Consider the following 20495-nt stretch of genomic DNA (forward strand, 5'->3'; position numbering starts at 1 on the left):
GCAAATCTCACACTTCAAACAACAAGGAGCCAACATCTAGACACATATGACTTACCTTTAGCTCTGGGCCTACTCCGAGGGTCTTCAGGGCCTCCGCCTGGTGGTAAAGTATGCACTGAAAACCTTCACACACATACCAATCCCAGCCTTTCTCTGAAGAACAGATAAAAAGCTTTAGATGCATACATTCCTAACTTACTATGGCTCCTCTATATAATGCAATTTCTGCTTACATATGCCAAAAGACTATTTCTGTGTCTCAAATAGTCTATTCTTTCTTTGTGTGTGTGTGTCTACATGTGGTGTGTGTACTTTGTCTTTTTCTAAATGATCTATCTATCCTTCCTATCTATCTATCTATCTATCTATCTATCTATCTATCTATCTATCTATCTATCTATCTATCTATGCATGCCTGCATGTGTGTCTGTGAGGGTGTCAGACCCCTGGAACTGGAACGGTTATGAGCTGCCATGTGGGTGGGTGCTGGGAATGAAGCACAGGAAAAGCAGCCAGGGCTTCCAACTTCTGAGCCATCTCTCTAGCTCGTTTTTATTTGTTTGCTTTTATGTTTGTTTCGTTTTAAATTAGGTCTCACTGTGTGACTCTGTCCAGCCCAGAACTTGATATGTATGCAGACCAGGCAGGTCTCAATCGTGTACCAGTCTCCCCAGGTCTGTCTCTTCCTCCTAAGTGCCAGGAGCACAGACATCCACTACCATATCCAGCTGTGAACAGGTTCTATCTATATTTTTTTCCAATCTGATATATTCTTGATATATTTGTATATGTTTATATTTAACAAAAGTAAGCATTCTGTTAACATATTGAATTGTTTTCAATTATCTACCATAAAGGCAGAAAACTTACTAGTTAGCATATTTAAAAAATAAACAGGTGAAATTTACGTTTGTTTGGGGTTTCTGTTTGTTTTTGTTTTTAGTTGTTTTGATTTTGAACAGGGTCTTACTATGTAGCCCTGGCTATCCTGCAACTCAATATGCAGGCTGGTATGGAACTCACAGAGCTCTGCCTACCTCTGCCTCCTGAGTGCTAGGATTAAAGGCTTTCCCACCACACCCAGTGAGATTTAAGCTTTCTAATGTGTTTTACAATGCTCAAAATATTGCTATGTTGAAATACTTGGCCACTGCTTCTACCAATTTTCTGCTCCATTTCAACACATATTTTGATCAACAAATGTAAGTGACAAGAACCAAGAACTGATGTGCAGAATGGGCAATAGACATTTTAAAGAAAATAAACTCTGCTGGGCGGTGGTGGCGCATGCCTTTAATCCCAGCACTTGGGAGGCAGAGGCAGGCGGATCTCTGTGAGTTCGAGACCAGCCTGGTCTACAAGAGCCAGTTCCAGGACAGGCTCCAAAACCACAGAGAAACCCTGTCTCGAAAAACCAAAAAAAACAACAACAAAAAAAAAAACAAACAAAAAAAAAAGAAAATAAACTCCAAGTGGCATTCTGCTTTTGTGAAAATGGTTCTAGGTTATAGAGAAACTGAAAATAAGGAGTCTAGTACACACTGGTGCCTAGGTGGTGTAGGAGGTCCTTCTGTATTTGATGTATTGATGTTTCCATGCTGCGCAGTGCTCTGCATGGCAGATTTGGATGTAACTCAGATAAAAAGATTTTACGTGTTGCTCGCTCATTCTCAGAGTTAAAGTGCTGAGCGCAGCTCCTACCTGGCGGTCCCAGAGCTAGCAGAAATGGTACGAACACCATTTTGAAATTGGAGAGAGGTGGAGCATACAGCGCAGCTGCAACCAAGCTGTTTAACATTTTAAAAGCTCTTCTAGACAGTAGAGAACTACAGACAATGTAATAAGGACAGAATCAGACATAAACGACCTCTAAAAGGGTCACAGTGTTAAATAAATGTATGTAGGCTTGGGAGAGAAAAGAAAAAGTATAAAAAGTCATAAAAAAGTTAGTGCTTTAAAAAAGGGGGTAAAGTCTTTAAAGAGACAGAGTACAGATAGTTATAGATTAAGAGAAATAAAGAAAATAAGCCACGTAAAAATGGAAAATCCAGAGAGAGTCTGGATTCTGTATATTGTTGTTTTCTTTAAATTTTTTGACTGTGAAGGAGCTAAGTACAGAGAGACTTTTCATTGTATGTGCTGCTAAGCTAATCTAACATGTATATTATAAAGGTATTAAGACTTCAGAATTTGAGTCTAAGGATATGATGCTTTGGAAAAGAGGTTCTTTTGTTTTCACAGAAGATGAGACCCTGTGGATTGCTTCTAGACCCATATGGAATGATAAACCACGCCCTCCTGAAAGGTTGCTGTAAACACCCTCAGAAAATTACTTCACCCAGCTGCTGACTGAGATGACCCTGACACAAAGGATAAACCAAAAAGCACCTGATTAACAGCGCCCCATACAGCGCGAAGCAGTTTGGAGAGAAAAAATTATATTGCTTATAACTGTTTTTTTACATTTAAAGAGGGATATGATATAGATATGAATAATTTTCATTAGTATGGATTTTGATTTATTGATATAAATTTAAGGTCAATCTTGTTATATGTATATTTCTGCTCTTGATTAAGGTATTGTGATTGTGTAGTTCATTTAAAATGTAATGTATAATTAGGAAATATAGGTTGTTAATGGATAATCATTGATAATAGTCAAGCTTGTACTCATGTTAGATTTTCTAGCTACATAGAGATAGATTTCAGTTAGATAGGCTTTCTTCATATCTTTCAAAGACTACAGAATATGGCATTTAAAATGTTTTAATAACTTAAGGCTTTTCATGACAATGAGACACGTCTGCTCCTGGAAGCACCAATCTACTTCAAGATGAAGATAGGCATTGAAGAGGCTCCTTATGGAGTCTGCTAGCCATTTGGGCAAGAAACTGCTCTTGCCTGGACTGCTTCACTGGACAGGCAGTGCCCACAGAGAGAGGACTGCTGAACTTGCCTAAAGGTGAGATGGTCTTTCGGGGTTCCTGTTTCATGATGGAGTCTGCGAGACATTCTGCAGGACACAGAAGAAAGTGACTAAACTGTCTTTGAAATTTCCTGCTTCATGAAAATGTCTGCTGGATACTATGGGCCTGTAGACTGAAGATGGATGCCCCAACAGTACAGAATAACTTTGGGTGACTGTCTAGGCAGCAAGATGTCTCTGTCAATTCTAGAGTTTTGGAAGTTGTTTATAATGCACTTCCAGTTTACATAGGCAATATTATATCCTTCGGAAGTCTTTGATAGAGCTGAAGAATAGATAGTTATAGTTTTCCTTTGTTATGATAAAAGATAAAATAGACATAAATATTGCAACTGTAATTCTTGCTTGATAACTGCTTTGCTATATGTAATTTTACTATGTTAAAGTGAAAGCCTTCTTTTTTGTTTAAACAGAAAAGGGGAAATGGTGTAGGAGGTCCTTCTGTCGTTGAGTTGCTTTCATTGGTTAATAAAGAAACTGCTTGGCCTGATAGGGCAGAACTTAGGTATGCGGAGAAGACAGAACTGAATTCTGGGAGGAAAAAAGGAGAGTGAGAGAGCTGCCATGGAGATACCAGGTCAGACATGCTAAATCTTTCCCAGTAAGCCATGACCTCATGGTGAACACAGATTGATAGAAATGGGTTAAATCAAGATGTGAGAGTTAGCCAATAAGAGGCTAGAGATAATGGGCCAGACAGTGATTTAATTAATATAATTTGTGTGTGATTATTTCGGGTGTAAGCTAGCCCGGCAATGGGAACAAAGGACTCGCTCTCCTTGCAACACCTAGGTACCAGATGTGTCCTAAACATTTTACTTTTTTCCCTTTTAAAATGTGTGTGTGTGGTTTTGTGTGCAGTGTTTACAATTGTTGGTATATGTACAGATGTAGGTGGGCTGTATGTGGCTATGTGCGGGTATGTGTAGGTCTATGATCAGTGGCAAGGTCTTCCTTGAACATGATGCATTTTTTAGACAGTTGTAAGCCACCAATGAGTGCTGGGAACTGAATGAAGGTCCCAACAAAGCAAGTCTCTTAACCACTGAGTCATCTCTCCAGTCCTTCCACCTCTATTTTTTTTTTTTTTTCTTTTTAACATGAGGTCTCTTAGTGAATCTAGAACTTACCGATTTGGCTAGGATGGCTGGCCAATAAGCTTCAAGCATCTACCAGCCTTATTCCTTTCAATACTGGGGTTACAGACACATGCCATCATTAGCAGCTTATATAAGTTTTGGGGATCTGCCCTCCAGTCCTTTTGTTTGTCAGGTAGGTCACTGATGGGGCCATGTTCCCAGCTCCTAAGTATTTTAAATGGACTATTCAACAACCTAAGAAGGCATATGAAAATCTGCCAAAGAAGTCAGAATTACATGTTAACTACAGTAATGATCAGCTGAAAAAATGTCACAGTGGTTAAGATCCTTGTGCTTTATCTGCTGCTGCTGGACAAATACAGAAATGTGTTCAAAAGCATGCTATTCAAACTTCTCACACGGCTTTTGAGGTCTGCCTGACTCCCACGTAACTTCTCTGCACACAGCAAAGATTCAAACTCCTTTCACTCGCCAGATTAACACAGGATGTCCTTGTCCCCACTGACTGTCCAATCCTTCCGGGAAAGAGTCTCACGGATAACCAAAAGCTTGTGGTTTCTGATGACCCAGAGGTTAAGAGGGTTTGACCCCTTTGAGCTGTCTGTATGCACAGGGCTCCCACACAGCCGTATAAACCTGGACACTGATGTTTTATACCACCCACAAGCGCCTGCTGTAACTAATAATGGGCGCTACTCTCCTTTCACAGGTGAAGTGCCAGTGACTACCGCCTTGACTATGAGACACACCTAACAGAGCGTCCAAGGTTCTGTAGACAATTTAAGCCCAAACTACACATTTTAACTACTTACATATATGAGTAACAATTAATCAAGTTTTACTCTGATAAAACTGAATAAAAATTATTCAGGTTGCCGGGCGGTGGTGGCGCACGCCTTTAATCCCAGCACTTGGGAGGCAGAGGCAGGCGGATCTCTGTGAGTTCGAGACCACCCTGGTCTACAAGAGCTAGTGCCAGGACAGGCTCCAAAACCACAGAGAAACCCTGTCTCGAAAAAACCAAAAAAAAAAAAAAAAAAAAAAAAAAAAAAAAAAAATTATTCAGGTTTTAGGTTATAAAAAGTCACTACTGGGCTGGAGAGATGAACGGTGCAGTGATAAAGAACATTCGCTGCTCTCAAAGAGGACCTGGGTTTGGTTTCCAGCACCTAAAGAGTGGGTCACAGCCCTCTGTAACTCCAGTCACAGAGGGTCCAACACAGACACTGGCCTGCACACACACAGACATGGTACATAGACAAATGTGTTGTAGGAGGCCGCTTGTTTGTTCCCGGCTGCTCAGCCCCAAAATAATAACACAAACCATATTATTTACAATACTGTTTGGCCAATGGCTTAAACATATTTCTGGCTAACTCATATCTTAAATTAACCCATCTCCATTAATCTGTGTATTGCCACGAGGCTGTGGCTTAGCAAGTAAAGTTCTGGTGTCTGTCTCCAGCAGGGTTACATGGCTTCTCCTGACTCCGCCTTCTTTCTCCTAGCATTTTGTTTAGTCCCCTCCCCCAACCACCCTTAGCTTTACTGTACCCTACCAGGCCAAGCCAGTTTCTTTATTAACCAATGGTATTCACAGCATACAGAGGGGAATCCCACATCACATACGTGCAGACAAACACCTACATACATATAATACATAAAATAATCTTTAAGTTGCTTTTTAAAATGTGTTAATATTTCAGCATTCTGTCTGATACTCATCTAAGAATGTCAATATAAGTATGTCATGTATGTCTATATGTATGTTTATATACATGCATACACAAATATATTTGTATGTCTGCCTTTATAGCTACTTTCTGTAGAACTGTTTACTGTCATCATTAGGTTGGTGGTTTCTGTCTTAAAAATCTATCTGGTCCTAGTTAGTCACAAAATACAAATCACCAGCCAAATGTTCCCAACCCTTCTCCATGACGGCCCATGGTTAGGGCTCACTGGATCCATAGCTACGCTATAGCCATTTTAGGGAAAATTAATCTTCCCTATTTTAAGAAGGCATATTCAAAATTCAATGTGAGAAATGGTGTTTTAAAAGTTGGATATAATGTTTAACTTGCCTAATGACAAGCCATAGCTGAATCATTTCAGAAAGTGACATTCTGGTGACGGCACAGACAGGATGCCCACCAGCAGAGCAGGACAGCAGCATGGGTACCACCTCCTGCACGCCCACTGCCCACCTGAAGAGTGGCTTACCAACATGTGCTGCAATGCACTCGCTTCGAATTTTACCACCAGCCGTAACTTCAACTCGAGTTTGGGCTTTCTGCTTAAAATGTTGACATTTTGTCTGGAATTTATTTAAAATTTCATTTTGTAGGCCGTGCAGTGGTGGTGCATGCATTTAATCCCAGCACTCGAGAGGCGGAGGCAGGCAGATCTCTGTGAGTTCAAGGCCAGCCTGGTCTACAAGAGCTAGTTCCGGGACAGCTAGGGTTGTTACACAGAGAAACACTGTCTCAAAAAAAAAAAAAAAATCTATTTTGTGTCCTCAAAGCGTGAAGGAAAATGTGAGGAGAACCTGGCAGTGCGGGTGCTCACCATGCCTGCTTCTCTTCCTCAGCCCCCTGCTGATGGAGTTGATCTTGGTGTTGGGAATAACTGCAGTGCTCACAACTTCCTCAGACCGCTGCAGGAAAAAAACAGACAGTGAAGAAAAGAGAGCTCTAAGCCCCTGAAGCAGATTCCCAGCATGCTCTGGGAAGTGTCTGGAAACAGAGAGAGACTAGGCAAATGACAGTGAAGCCATACTATGCTAGTTAATCTTTATGCTGCTTTTTCACATAAAATGTTTCAGTTTCTAAAAGAGCCAGCACACAGCAACCAAACAAATACACTTTTACTTTAAATGATGTAATTATATTTTAATTAAATATTAATTTAAAAAACTGAGCATGGTGGTGCACACCTTTAATCTCAGCATTTGGGAGGCAGAGGCAGACGGATCTCTGTGAATTTGAGGTTAGCCTGGTCTACAGAGTGAGTTCCAGGACAGCCAGCGTTACACAGAGAGATCCTATCTAGAAAACAAAAACAAAACAAAAGTATTAAAAAGTAAATTTAATTTTTTAAAAATAAGGGGAACAATATATTAGCTTTTCAAAACAGACCAAGAATAAAATATATTCAATTTTTTTATCCATTAAAAATACATTTTAGCATTAGAACAATTTATGGTTAGGGAAAGTGGCATGCACCCATAATCCTGGATTTAGGAGGTGAAGGCAGGAAAATCAGGAGTTTAAGGCCAGTGTGTGCTACGCAGACCCTCCCTCAAAGCAAACAACAACAAGAGCCAAACAACCAGGCAATTACTAACTCAGTGAGACTGCTGGTGCCCCACCAACACACAGACTCCTCCTTCTTGAAAAGCAGGGCCAGCCTGGTCTATATAGTGAGTTCCAGGCCAGACAAGGTTACAAAGTAAGAGCCTGTCTGAAAAAATAAAATAAAAAAATAAAAGCACTACTTTTTATTTTCAATAAAACAGAATTTTAGAATGGTAATGGTTAGTAACACTCATAACAAACTGATCAGTGACGAATGTTGTCAACAGCAATTATCTCAGATTGATCTTCTTACATCCAAAAACAAAACAGAGTCTTATTTCTAAAGAAAAGTCAAAATTTTGGCATTACTATATTTTTTATAAATTTAAAGATTGAGAATGAAGCTTATCTTTTGGGGGTTGCTGAGGTGGGGGTATGCTTCCAGATAGCCTGGAAAAGCCTCAAATTTGTGGTTGCCTTGCCCCAAGTACTGGAATCCTATGCTATACCACACCAGAAGAATGAATCTCAAAAAGAATAAAAGGTAAGACCCAGCAATATCACTTTTGGGTATATATCCAAAAGACAATCATATCACAAGGACATGTGCTCAACTATGTTCATAGCAGCATTATTCATAATAGCCAGAACCTGGAAACAACCTAGATGTCCCTCAATTGAAGAATGGAAAGAAAATGTGGTACATTTACACAATGGAGTATTACACAGCGGTAAAAAATAAAAACATCTTGAAATATGCAGGAAAATGGATGGATCTAGAAAAAAAAATTGAGTGAGGTAACCCTGGCCCAGAAAGACAAATATATTATGTAGTCACTCATAAGTGGCTTTTAGACATAAAGCAAAGAAAACCAACCTATAATTCACAATCCCAGAAAACCTAGACAACAAAGAGGAACCTAAGAGAGACACACATGGATCTACATAGGAAGGAGAAAAAGACAAGATCTCCTTTGAGTAAATTGGGAGTGTGGGGGTCACAGGAGAGAGTAGAAGGGATGAATGGAAGAAGAGAGATGAGTGGAGGAAAATGTGTAGCTCAATAAAAACAATAAATAATAAAACGCACAGGCTGAGATGTAACCCAGTTGGTAAAATGCTTGCCTAACATGCCCTAGCCCTAGGTTCAACACTCAAAAGCCAGCCTGGGCTACATGAGACCCTGTCTCAAACATTATAAGAGACATGCTTCTAACATTAGGATTTCTGGACTGTAGTCTCTCTAATTTTCAAACAATATGATATACTAAGCTGGCTAAAGTGAGAAGGTAAGACATGCCACACACACACACACACACAAAAAAAAAAAAAAAACTCCACTAAAGCAGTTATTGAGAAAAGACAGGTAAAACAAAGTGGTGGGAGGGGCTTCACCCTGAGCTATTTAGGATATAAACAACTAATGCAAAGCAGGGAAGGCTGAACATCCCCATGAAGCTATCATCAGCTGACTGAATGGTTAGACTGTGGATTATTTACACACCTAATACTAATCTGCAATATTTAGGATAACACAGTAAAAACCATCAAGACAAAGGACTTGGTGGTATTCACAAGTCTCCCTTTTCCTTTCCACACACAAGCAAACAAAAGACTGACTGGAAGCTGCTGAATGAATACTGAGAATATTAGTGATTTTTGCTTTCATTTGCATAGTTTTCCATTTCCTACTATGATCACGCATTGTTCTTATAAAATCTATTAAACTCATAATTTGAGCCCATACTTTTATTAAATACTTAAGAACTTGCAAACAATATATGGTGTCTATACTGGCGAGATTAAGGACCTTACATTCTCTGTCCTGACTAAAACACACCAAGGACAACGCTTTCTAACCAGAAGACTTTGCTGGAATTGTTCTCCGTGCCAAGAGCTTGAAGAATCAGGCACAACAAACTGAGGGAAGGGCAAGGAGCTTCCACTTGTTACAGCACACTGACTCATTGGTCATTTCTTCACCCACTGAATCAACACCTCCACACCACACAACCCTAGGGTGCACCAGCTGTATACTATTCTATGAGCTGAATATGACTGGATTAGTGTAAAGCCAACATAACAATGGAAGTTGTACACACAGAAGTTTGCCTATTGTATGAAGGGAAGACTCTGAGGTTCAGGGCCTTTCACAAAAACATGTAGAGACCAGGGATATAACTAGTATGGCACATGCCTAGCATACAGAAGGCATTAGGTCATCCCCATACACAGTAGGAAAAAGAAATATCACCCACCTTCAAGGATTGTACATTATTCCATTAGGTTGAAAGTCTTTTTGTTTGTTTTATGGTTTTGTTTTGTTTCAAGACAGGGTTTCTCTTTGGCTTTGGAGCCTGTCCTGGAACTAGCTCTTGTAGACCAGGCTGGTCTCGAACTCACAGAGATCCGCCTGCCTCTCCCAACTGCTGGGATTAAAGGCGTGCGCCACCACCGCCCGGTTGGGTTGAGAGTCTTAAATATGAAACTAGGTAGTAATATTATATTCTTTCAAACTAAAAATGATGGTAGTAGATTTAAACAGAAAGAACCAAGAAGCATCAAAGATAGAAATAAACGAAGTCATTAGTTACGATTGTTCAGTTTGTATAAAAATAGGCCCTGACTCCACCTGCAAATGGCAACTCTTCCGTCGTGACATTCTGCTCCTCCACTATATTTACATCTGGACAACAGTACAAAATTAAGAGTGACTAAACCACTGGCGCCTCAGCAAGCATCAAAGGAGAGACAAACTGCACAGGTTTCAAGTGTCTAATCTGATATATCTGTGTACACGAGTATTTACGCATCTTGATGAGACATGTCTCCATGAGACCATCGCCATCATCAAGGAGATTAGCGCTCAGTCATTCCCCAGTGTTCTTTCTCGGTTAAGTGTCTATCTTATTAATATCCTGCCTGACTAACAGAGATACAAACAAGCATCTGAGCTGTCGACTGAATAAGTCATCTCAAGGAAACACACTTGTGTGGGACTAGAGACAGCCCAGGGCTAAGTGCATGTGCAGGTCCTGCAAAGGACCCTTGGGTTTCCACACCTATGTCAGGCTGCTCACAAGCTCCCTCTTCTGGACGCCACAGGAACCTGCACTCACACATATAGACATACCTTTTTATAAGAGAAAAGCACTTGCATAACTGAGTAGTCACCTAAATTATCTATGCTTCTTAAGGGTTTTGTTTGTTTCACATCTTGTGCCCAGATTTTTAGTTGTAACACTGACTTAGGAAGGCAAGTCAGGCCCCCACCACACTCAATGTTGGGACACTGTCTCTCTTTAGCTCCAACTAGCCTTTCTGACCAAGCAGTGAAGGCAGCACCTGTTCCTTCCTGGCTCTGCACTTCCAGCAAATCCTGTCCTATGGAGAACAGTTCTGACATGCTTAGCTGGTCCAGCAGCAGGCTGTCCACGCTGTGATTACTGTGGCTGAATTAGAAGAGTATGCTTGCCAAAATAAGACCTAGAACTTTAGTGTGAAGATGGCCTCATTTACCAAGGTTAACAGTGCAGAGTGACACTCTCTAGTTAGAAAACAGGGGTGATGGGGTGAAATGAACCCAAGAGTTAGAAAACTGAGGTTCAAGTCCCACCTCAAGTCTCTGCACTCCTGTGTGTTAGTGAACTAGCTCAACCGGTGCCAGGTATCAGGCAAAGGCCTTCAGTCCCAGCTCTTTCGGGTCTCTGAGTTGGAGCCCAGCCTAGTCTACAGAGTAAGACTGTGTCTTAAAACAAAAAACAAAAACAACAAAACCACAAATTCGACTGATGAGCTTTACTTGCTGTCTAGGCATAACACTGTATGTCACAGGTTGTTGTGAAGTAGGGACTACATAAAATATGAGAAAGTACTTGGTACTCTTAAAGGAACTACAGAGATAAGCCCCCATCACCTCACATCCAAATCTCTACACTAGTGCAACACATTAAAAACTAAAAACTTCTCTCAAGTGTAATGTTTGATATATCCATACATGTACAGGCTATATGTAATATTCATTTATAAATGTAGCTAAACACATATAATTTTTTGAGACAGAGTTTCTCTGTGTAGCCCTGGCTGTCCTGGAACTCACTCTGTAGACCAGGTTGACCTCAAATTCAGAGAATCACCTGCCTCAGGCAAGAGTGGGGATTAAAGGCGTGTACCACCACTGCCCAGGGGCTTGATATAATTTTAAATTTTCATCTCCCATCTAATTTGCAAGGTTCTTAATCCAAGACTGTACTTTTGAAGACTGGTTCTATTCTTGGAATTTGGCCATTGAATGAGTAAGAAAACAGATCCATTTTTAGGAGCCAGGCCACGCACCAGGCTGAAACTGCCATTTTAAAAGTATAAGCATATTCATGAGTGGCATGTTACTTACATCTGTGACATTGTGGCAGGAAGTGCAATAGTATTTCCCTTCATCGGTAAGGCCCCAGGAGACAGCAGCGCACTGTGAACAGCGGTCTGTGAACGATTTCTGTAGAAAAGAGAAAACCTGTGACTGTCAGGCCGGTACACTGCATCTTAAACCTCATGGTTCTAAGTTCTACCTCTAGGATTCCTGGTGATTTCATCCCCCAAATTGAAAAAAAAAATCACAAAGTTAAAAATACATCGGACTATCTAAAAATAAAAAATTCAGTCTCTTTAGTAGTATGAAACACAGTAACTATTCCACAAAGCTACTAAAATATGCAGACTGAGAACCAAGAAGAAAAGCTAGACAAGACTAAACCGGAAACAAAGAAACAAGTAAAGTTCCTTGGAAGCAGTGAGGGAGAAAAAGATGACCCAGCATATGTAAGCAAAATAAAAATGGGAAGAGTAGAAACCCTGTTGGCATTTCCTTGGTAGCACTGAAAATGTACCAAGAAGCGGCTGTTGCACGTTCTGGTGCATTTAGACAGCGCTATCAAGGGTATCGACTGTATGTGTATGAGATATGGAACCGTGTGCTGTGGGTCTCCATTAAGGAAAAGGAGCACAAGATTCACCCATGGTCTATATGGATGGATCATGGTGGATTGTAATTTCAGTTTTATCAACTTATTCTCTAAACTTTAACCATCCATCATACAACATTTATTGGTATTATACTGAGAGTCTACTATGAGACCCTCTATCATTATTCTGCCAGTGTGCGCGTCGTGCACGTGCACACACACAGAGACTTGGATCCTAAACCTTTGACTTATGGGTCGTAACTGAATACGTCTATCATGTAAAGGTCACTTGAAGTTCAACAACATCTTGATCACTTTAACAATGAGGTATAGATAGGTACATGTGCTGGATAGGTTTGTGTCAACTTGCCACAACCTAAAGTCATTTTAGGAGGAAGCCCAGTAGAGAAAATGCCTCCATAAGATTGGGTTTCTTAATTAGTGTTTGATGGGGAAGGGCCCAGCTCACGGTAAGTGGTGTCAGCCCTGGGCTGCTGGTCCTAGGTTCTATAAGAAAGCAGGCTGAGCAAGCCATGGGGAGCAAGCCAGCAAGCAGCACCACTCCATGGCCTCTGCATCAGCTTCAGACTCCAGTTCCTGCCCTGACTTCCTTAGATGATGTGCAGTGTAAGCCAAATAAACCCTTTCTTCCCCAACTTGCTTTTTTTTTTGTCATGGTGTTTTATTGCTGCAATAGAAAACCTAACTAAGACAGCACACTGGAATGTCCTCTGCAGGGGTCTTGGAATCGGTACCCGGGACAGACTGATACGGGTTTCTTGGAGGCATCCCAGGAGGCATCCCAAGTTCAGGTCCTGCCCTTCCTCACCCCAGCCTAGCGTCAATGGGAGTTTTGCTGGATGGTCCCTTCCAGAGAGGGTGAGCTATGGAGGTGGCCATCCCACAACCCCACGGCTTCATCCTTCTCCCGACCCACGCCCCACGGGCATAAACACTCCACCCACCCGCCCCCGCCCCGTTTGGGAAGGTGGCCTGGTTTCGGGCCGCGTGGCCCCCGCCCCGCCCCCTCTGCGGGTCACCGCCCCCCCGCCGACACCTCCTCCTCGCGCTGCTCCTCCTCCGCTTGGCTCCCTAGGCTCTTTCAGTTAGGGAAACGCCGAGTCGGACCTCCATGTGGTCCTCTAGGTCCTTACCGCCTGCTCCAGATCCATCGCTGCTCGGTCGCCGCCACCGTTACCTAAGGCAGCGGGAGCCGCTTCCGGGAGAGGCGAGAGAGTGCTCCGTCCAGAAACACAGCCCCCACCTTTGCGTTCCGCTAGTCTTCAGTGCCGCCCTTTGTGCCAAAGCCTGGGTCTTGAGCTGCCGGCCGGCAAGGCAGGAACGGTGCCAGACTCCTGAGAATTGGCTCAGACCTACGAGAAGGTGTCTTATTTATTTATTTTTGGTGGAGTATGTGTCGAGACAGGGTTTCTCTGTGTAGCCCTGGCTGTCTGGGAACGCGCTCCGTAGACCAGACTGGCCTTTGAAATCACAGAAATCCTCCTCCTTCTGGCTGTCGAGTGCTGGGATTAAAGGCATGCTCCACCACCTCCCGGTTTCTCATTTTTTTACATATTCTCCTAATGTTTGAGGTAGAGAACACATTGTTAGAGTTGGGTTTCTATTTGGAATTTTTTTTCTTCTCCAGGTCTTAAGAACCAAAGCCTTGCGTGTGTTTGTCAGGTGCTTTACACCACCTTGCAACCTAGGTAGCAGATCATGGGGGTTTTTTTTCTTGTGCCTCCACTTTCTCCTGTGTAAAAATTGTATATTTACCTGTAAATATAGTTAGATCTCACATAATAAAGTCTCGATAAATTTCGTATGTTCCTTCGTTGAACACTCGAATTCTTTGCTTCATTCCTTAAATCAAAATCGCTTTTAAATTTTGGGGATTTACCTATAAACAAAGTAACTCTCCACTTTCGTCAAGACTATAGTTGGGCGTTTAAGATTATTATTATTTCATTGTTTTTGTTTGTTTGTTTTTTCAAGACAGGGTTTCTCTGTGTAGCCCAGGCTGTCCTGAAACTCACTTTGCAGACCAGGCTATCCTGGAACTCAGCAGAAATTCGTCTGCCTCGACCTCCCAAATGCTGGGATTAAAGTTGTACACCTCCACTGCCTGGCTATATTTGTTTTAAAGGCTAAAGATCCTATCCTGGGTCGGTAGAAATGAGTGCTGAGATGGATTTTAGGTGATAAAGTTTCCACTGATCTCTGCTTCCCAATTGCTGGGATTAACTCTCTGGTTATATTTAAAATTTTCAAAGAAAAGGGACTCTTTTTTTTTTTTTTTTAGAAAACACATAATTTAAAAATATACAAAGAGAAACTGGGTGTTGGTGGCACACGCCTTTAATCCAAGCACTTGGAGACAGAGGCAGGCAAATCTCTGAGTCCAAGGCCAGCCTGATCTACAGAGTGAATTCCAGAACAGCCAGACTAGCTATATCAGAAAATGGTTTAGGGCTGGAATGTTGCTCGGTGGTTGGTGTGTGTGTGTCATGTAGAAGACCATGGACTCAAGCTTCAAGACTGGAAATAAATAATTGAGACAACATCAAGACAAAGAAAAGACTAAATGTCCATGACTCTATTCATCAGTGGACTTGTGTTAACCAAGATACCACACAAGCCAATAAGGCAGAGTCCAGTTAGAAAGACAAGGCAGTGGAGTGAAGTAATCCCAGCTCCTCTGGAGGCTGAGCAGGAGGACCCTAAGTTAGAGTCACCTGGGCTACGTACATAATGAAACCCTGCCTAAAACAAACAAAACAAAACAAATGAAAGGCTGACGAGGAATAGCAGTGGTAGTGGCGATCAGTCTCTAGATATATAGACAAAAGCCAAACCTGGTGGATTGGGTGAGACAAGGGTTAAGATGGACTGTAAATCTCAGGACCTGTCCTGAGCTGCTGGGAAAAGATCGCCTTTACTGAGGCAAATAAATAAATAAATCTATCTTCCGCCTAAGCACAGTGGAGAAGAAGACAATATTCTGTTTTGATATACGTCTTAGTGTGGTCTTGTCCCATGTCCAGGTGGGGCCCTGAGGACCACACTGAATTGATGAGTTGGATATTCAGGGGAAAGGGCATGACTGGGGCTGAATGTGGGGCTGACCAGGGTAAGATTACTAGGGAGGGAGTGTCCAGAGAGAAAAAGGTCCAAGGACTAAGGCCAGTAAAGGACCGTGAGAATGAATGTCCTTGACACAGAGGAAAACCAAGAGTACAAGGCACCCTGGAAGCCAGTAGTGTCAAAGAGGAAGACCCTTCACCTGCACCAGAATATAATGCATGAATAATAAAAACCCAGAGATAGAAATTGGGGTTCAACCTGCAAAAGCAAAGCAGACAAGCCACTAGAGAAGTCTTACCTCTACCACAGCTGGGCAGTCACAGACTAAAACAGACTAAGCCTCTCTCTCCTCCCATTTTATATTCCCTCTAGTGCTGGGATTAAAAGTGTGACTCCATAGGACTGGGATTAAAGGTGTGAGCCACCACCACCTGGATTCATTTCTGCATTGAGCTTGTGTAGCCCAGGGTGGCCTTGAACTCACAGAGATCCATTCGTCTCCTATCTCATTGTCATAAAAACGAACATAGTTTATTAAAACATCTTAAATGCCATATTTGTAGATCTCTGAAGTGTTTAAAGGTGACCTGTCTACCTAAAATATATCTTTATTTAACCTTGAAAATGTACCTAATGTGACTACAGTTTGATAATACTAAGTGATTAACTACTAACCTGCATTTCCTTGTTATCTGAGACAATTGGTAATAATAATTTTCAAGGACTAGAAATTTGCAATACATTATTAAATGACTTATATAGGTACAATACCTTGAACAAGAGTAGAAATGTATATACAGTATGTTCTAACAAAAGCAATCTTGCTGGGCGGTGGTGGTGCATGCCTTTAATCCCAGCACTCGGGAGGCAGAGGCAGGCAGATCTCTGTGAGTTTGAGGTCAGCCTGGTCTACAAGAGCTAGCTCCAGGATGGGCTCCAAGCTACAGAGAAACCCTGTCTCTAAAAAATAAAAAAAAAAGGCAATCTCAATATACAAATTTATATATAATATACAAAAGTCCAATTCAATTTAAAACTAGTAGTTGCTTTTTAAAAGTAGACTCAATAATCTAACTTTTTAGCTTATCATATCTATATCCTCCCTTTTTTCTTTTCAGACTAGATTCAATAATCTACCCCTTTATCTTATTGTATCTATATCCCCCTTTTTTTCTTTTCAAAACAAGAAAAGAGTCTAATTTTCTTTGTTTAGCTTTTTTCTGACCATTACCAATAACAACTTGTAGCCAAGCCCCTAAACAATGACAAACATCCATAATTCTCTGAATGAACAAAAAACATCCACCCCACCTCTTGGGAATGTGGGCGTTGTATTCTTAAATTTACTTCCTGCTGACCGGGGACGATGGTATCTTATAGGATCCTGAAAAGAAAATTTGGATTAATTGTCAAGTCCTGGGAGAGGCAGCTGAATCTTTTTTTTTGGTCCAGTCTATGCATAGTGGGAAAATGCTGGGCTTGTCTCAAGTCCTGGCTAGAGTAGTCTGTTAGGCTGGACCATCTCAGCTTGTCACCTCAAAATTTTTCTGAGCAGTTTGTAGTCCAAAACCAATCCTTCAGTGGTACTTTTCAGCTTAGTAGTGTTATCACAGTCCTGGAGGATTCATTGTTGTAGGGTCCCATCCTCCTTAAGGAGACTTCAAAGGTCACTGTTAGGTGTGCTGCAGAAAACTGATAGAGACTCAAATCTGAAATCATGTATAGGAAGGTAGATGAAATCTTTTTCTAGAATTAGTTAATACTCTATATGACCATTTATATCATAACAAAAGATATATATATATAAGATATATATAGAGATATATATCTTATAATTCTTACAACTTAAGAAAAGCTGTCAATATAAAACCAAAGGATTATGAGATTAGTAGCAATAAAATAGTCCTTAAAGTTTTGTTTTTCTTCTGTCCCATATTAGGTGGCTCTTCTGACATGAGACAGAGATTTCGAATTTCACTTTAATAATCATGCTTGGATTTAGAAGAGAGAGTTGCACTCCAACTCTAAAGTCAGCTTTAATTTTTAATTGAACTGGGACTAAAAAAAGAACATTTGTATTTTATGTTTGTAGAGAATAGCATAAACAAACATTTGGTAAGATTTATGAAATTTTACCCTGTTGGAAATGTGATATAATAATAGACTAATTTATTCTTTTTCTTGAAACATTTTTTCTGAATGCTTTGTTCTTTTTCTTCAGATGTCTCGTTTGTCCAGTAGTCTTCAGATTTCTTAGCTGGATATATTTATTTTCCTGAAAAGACAGAAATTAAACCCTTTCCCAGCCCTAAATTTGGGGAGATTCTCTTTTGGCAAGTTATCGCTGATCAAATGAAAAGCATTTTTTAGTTGTATAGGTAAGTTCAAATTAAAAGGCCATGATGTTTGATGAACTATCATCTCTTCCAATTAAGAGGTATCTCTTGTTCAAATCCAATCTTTATCAATTTCAATGATATCCATAGCTTTTCTTCTCCTGTAGAAACAAAAAGCAAAACTCCTTCCCCAAGCAAATATATGTTCTGATTTCCATTCTGAGGTCAGTACATCTTTAAAGTATATCGGCTTATTTAATTCTGTTTTTTCTACTATCTGATGGAGGAAGGTCATTGGTTAAAAAATAAAGAAACTGCTTGGCCCTCATAGGTTAGAACATAGGTGGGTGGAGTAAACAGAACAGAATGCTGGGAGGAAGAGGAAGTGAGCTCAGACGCCATGCTCCCCTCTCCCAAGCACATGCGATGAAGCTCTGACTCAGGATGGACGTAGACTAGAATCTTCTCGGTAAGCACACCTTGGGGTGCTACAAAGATTATTAGAAATGGGCTAAATTAATATGTGAGAATTAGCCAAGAAAAGGCTAGATATAATGGGCCAGGCAGTGTTTAAAAGAATACAGTTTGTGTGTTGTTATTTCGGGTATAAAACTAACCATGTGGGAGCCGGGCGGGACAAAAAGCAGGCCCGCAGCTCCTACTACAACTGTCCACTGTCTCCCCACAGGTGTTGTCACTTTCTCATTAGCACGTAGAAAATTCAAAGTTAATAAGGCATTATGCAATCTATTTCTGGGGTTAATTTTTATCCCTTTCTGTTTATCAAATATATCATTTAGAGTTTGATTTGATCTTTATATAACTGCTTGTCCTGTAGGAGTGTGTAGTACACCTGTAATATACTTTATATTATAATAAGCAAAAAACTGTTTCATTTTCTTAGAGACATATGCTGGAGCATTGTTGTCTTTATTTATGCAGATATATCCATGGTGACCATAACTTCTAGAAAATGTGTGATTACTGAATAAGCCTTTTCCGAACTCAAAGCAGTTGCCCATTGAAAATCTGAACAGGTATCAATGGTGTGGTGTAGCATATTTTAGTTTTCCAAATTCTACACATCCCTGTGCCAGATTTCATTCTTTCAAGTACCCTTTGGGTTGTTTCCTGCAGATAGTGGTGTTTGGTTGTATAAAGATTCCTTTTTTAAACCTTTGCTATTGACATGATGTTTTCTACAACATTCTGAGGCCTTCATCACATTTCAGTCAACAACTGATTGATTTCTGCGTTACCTTGTGCTAGAGGACCTGGCAGACCCATATGGGATTGGATGTGTGTTATGTATATGGGATGATGCCTATTCCTGATTTTGTCTTATACCTGAATAAGCAATAAAGTCAATTCTGTATTATCTGATATAAATTCAGTGGTTTCAGTATTTAAAACAACTCTTTCTGTATATTGTGAATCAGTAACTATGTAGAGAGGTTCTTTAAAATCCTTTAGTACTATGAGAATAGCATATAATTCTGCCTTTTGGACAGAATCATAAGGGCTTTGTTCCACCTTAAATTTTAAGATTTGTGGGGCTGGAGAGATGGCTCAGTGGTTAAGAGCACTGATTGTTCTACCAGAAGTCTTGAGTTCAATTCCCAGCCACCACATGGTGGCTTACAACCATCTCTAATAAGATCTAGTGCCAACTTCTGGCCTGCAGGGACACATGCAGGCAGAACATTGTATACATAACAAATAAACAAATCTTTGTAAAAAATTTCTGATTTGTAACCTGCCTTTCCTGATTTATTTGCATCAGTATAGAATGTAGGGGCTCCGGTTATTAGTGTGTCCCGTACAATGTAAGGAAGGATCCAGTTAGCTCTATTTATAATTTGAATTCTCTTGCTTTTAGGATAGTTGTTAATCTCTCCTAAAAATTTCTTCCCATAATTTGTTAATTTCATCATCATTAAAAGGTATTTTGCTGGGTCTATTCCTGATAATTGATGAAGTCTCAATTTTCCTTTTATAATCAACTCAGAGACCTTTTCCACTTAAGTTTTTAATTTTTTTACTAGGTTTATATGGTAAAAAAGATACATTCTAAGGCAATATCTACCCTCTGCATTAAAATTCCTGTAGGAGAATATTTGGAAGATAATATGACCAGAATGCAGTTAAGATTCAGATCCATATGCTCCACATGTGTCTTCTGTAATTTCTCTTCAATCAAAGTCAATTCTCTCTCAACTTCAGCTGATATTTCCTCGGAGACTATTTAAGTATTTGTCATCATCTAAGGTTTTATGTAAATTAATCAGTTCATCAGGTTTTATTCCCTTAGCTAGAAAATGTCTCCTAGCAATCTTTGGAAATCATTAAGAATCTGCAATCAATATCTCCTAATTTGTACCTTTTGGGAACTAACTTTTTTGTAAACCTATTTTATAACCTAAATAATTAATAAAATCTCCTCTTTGTATTTTTTCAGGAGCAATTTGTAATCCCCAACAAAATAAATTTTTTTTTACTTCTTCAAACATTCTTTCTAAAGTATATACATTCGAATAAGATAGCAAAGTGTCTTCCATATAATGGTAAACTGTAGATTCAGGAAATTGCTTATGTATCATTTCCGATAGCTGACTTATAAAATATTAGTACGGGGGGGCTATTTAACATTCCCTGTGGGAGAACCTTCAGTTGATATCTGTGCCTGAGACCTGCAGGGAGGGAAAGATGGGCTTGCCTTCCCATGTGCTGAATGA

General features: G+C 40.3%; 1 protein-coding gene across 4 annotated transcripts in view; it reads right to left on the minus strand.

Annotated features, from left to right (window-relative positions):
- Taf1b (TATA-box binding protein associated factor, RNA polymerase I subunit B) overlaps positions 1-13610 on the minus strand; it is a 64118-nt gene extending 50508 nt beyond the window's left edge. For 2 of the 4 annotated variants that reach the window (XM_057781976.1, XM_057781968.1), the window contains exons 1-4: positions 13495-13610; positions 11776-11874; positions 6655-6742; positions 56-153 (exon numbers count right to left, since the gene is read on the minus strand). In XM_057781976.1, coding sequence (XP_057637959.1) covers positions 56-153; positions 6655-6742; positions 11776-11874; positions 13495-13512 — 303 coding nt within the window. In that variant the 5' untranslated portion in view covers positions 13513-13610. Of the gene's footprint in view, positions 1-55; positions 154-6654; positions 6743-11775; positions 11875-13494 lie in introns of those variants that run through there. The other 2 variants (XM_057781993.1, XM_057781984.1) reach the window with 2 other exon arrangements.
- Positions 13611-20495: the final 6885 nt, after the last annotated feature.

This window comes from Chionomys nivalis, chromosome 1 (assembly GCF_950005125.1).
Source record: "Chionomys nivalis chromosome 1, mChiNiv1.1, whole genome shotgun sequence".
NCBI lineage: Eukaryota > Metazoa > Chordata > Mammalia > Rodentia > Cricetidae > Chionomys > Chionomys nivalis.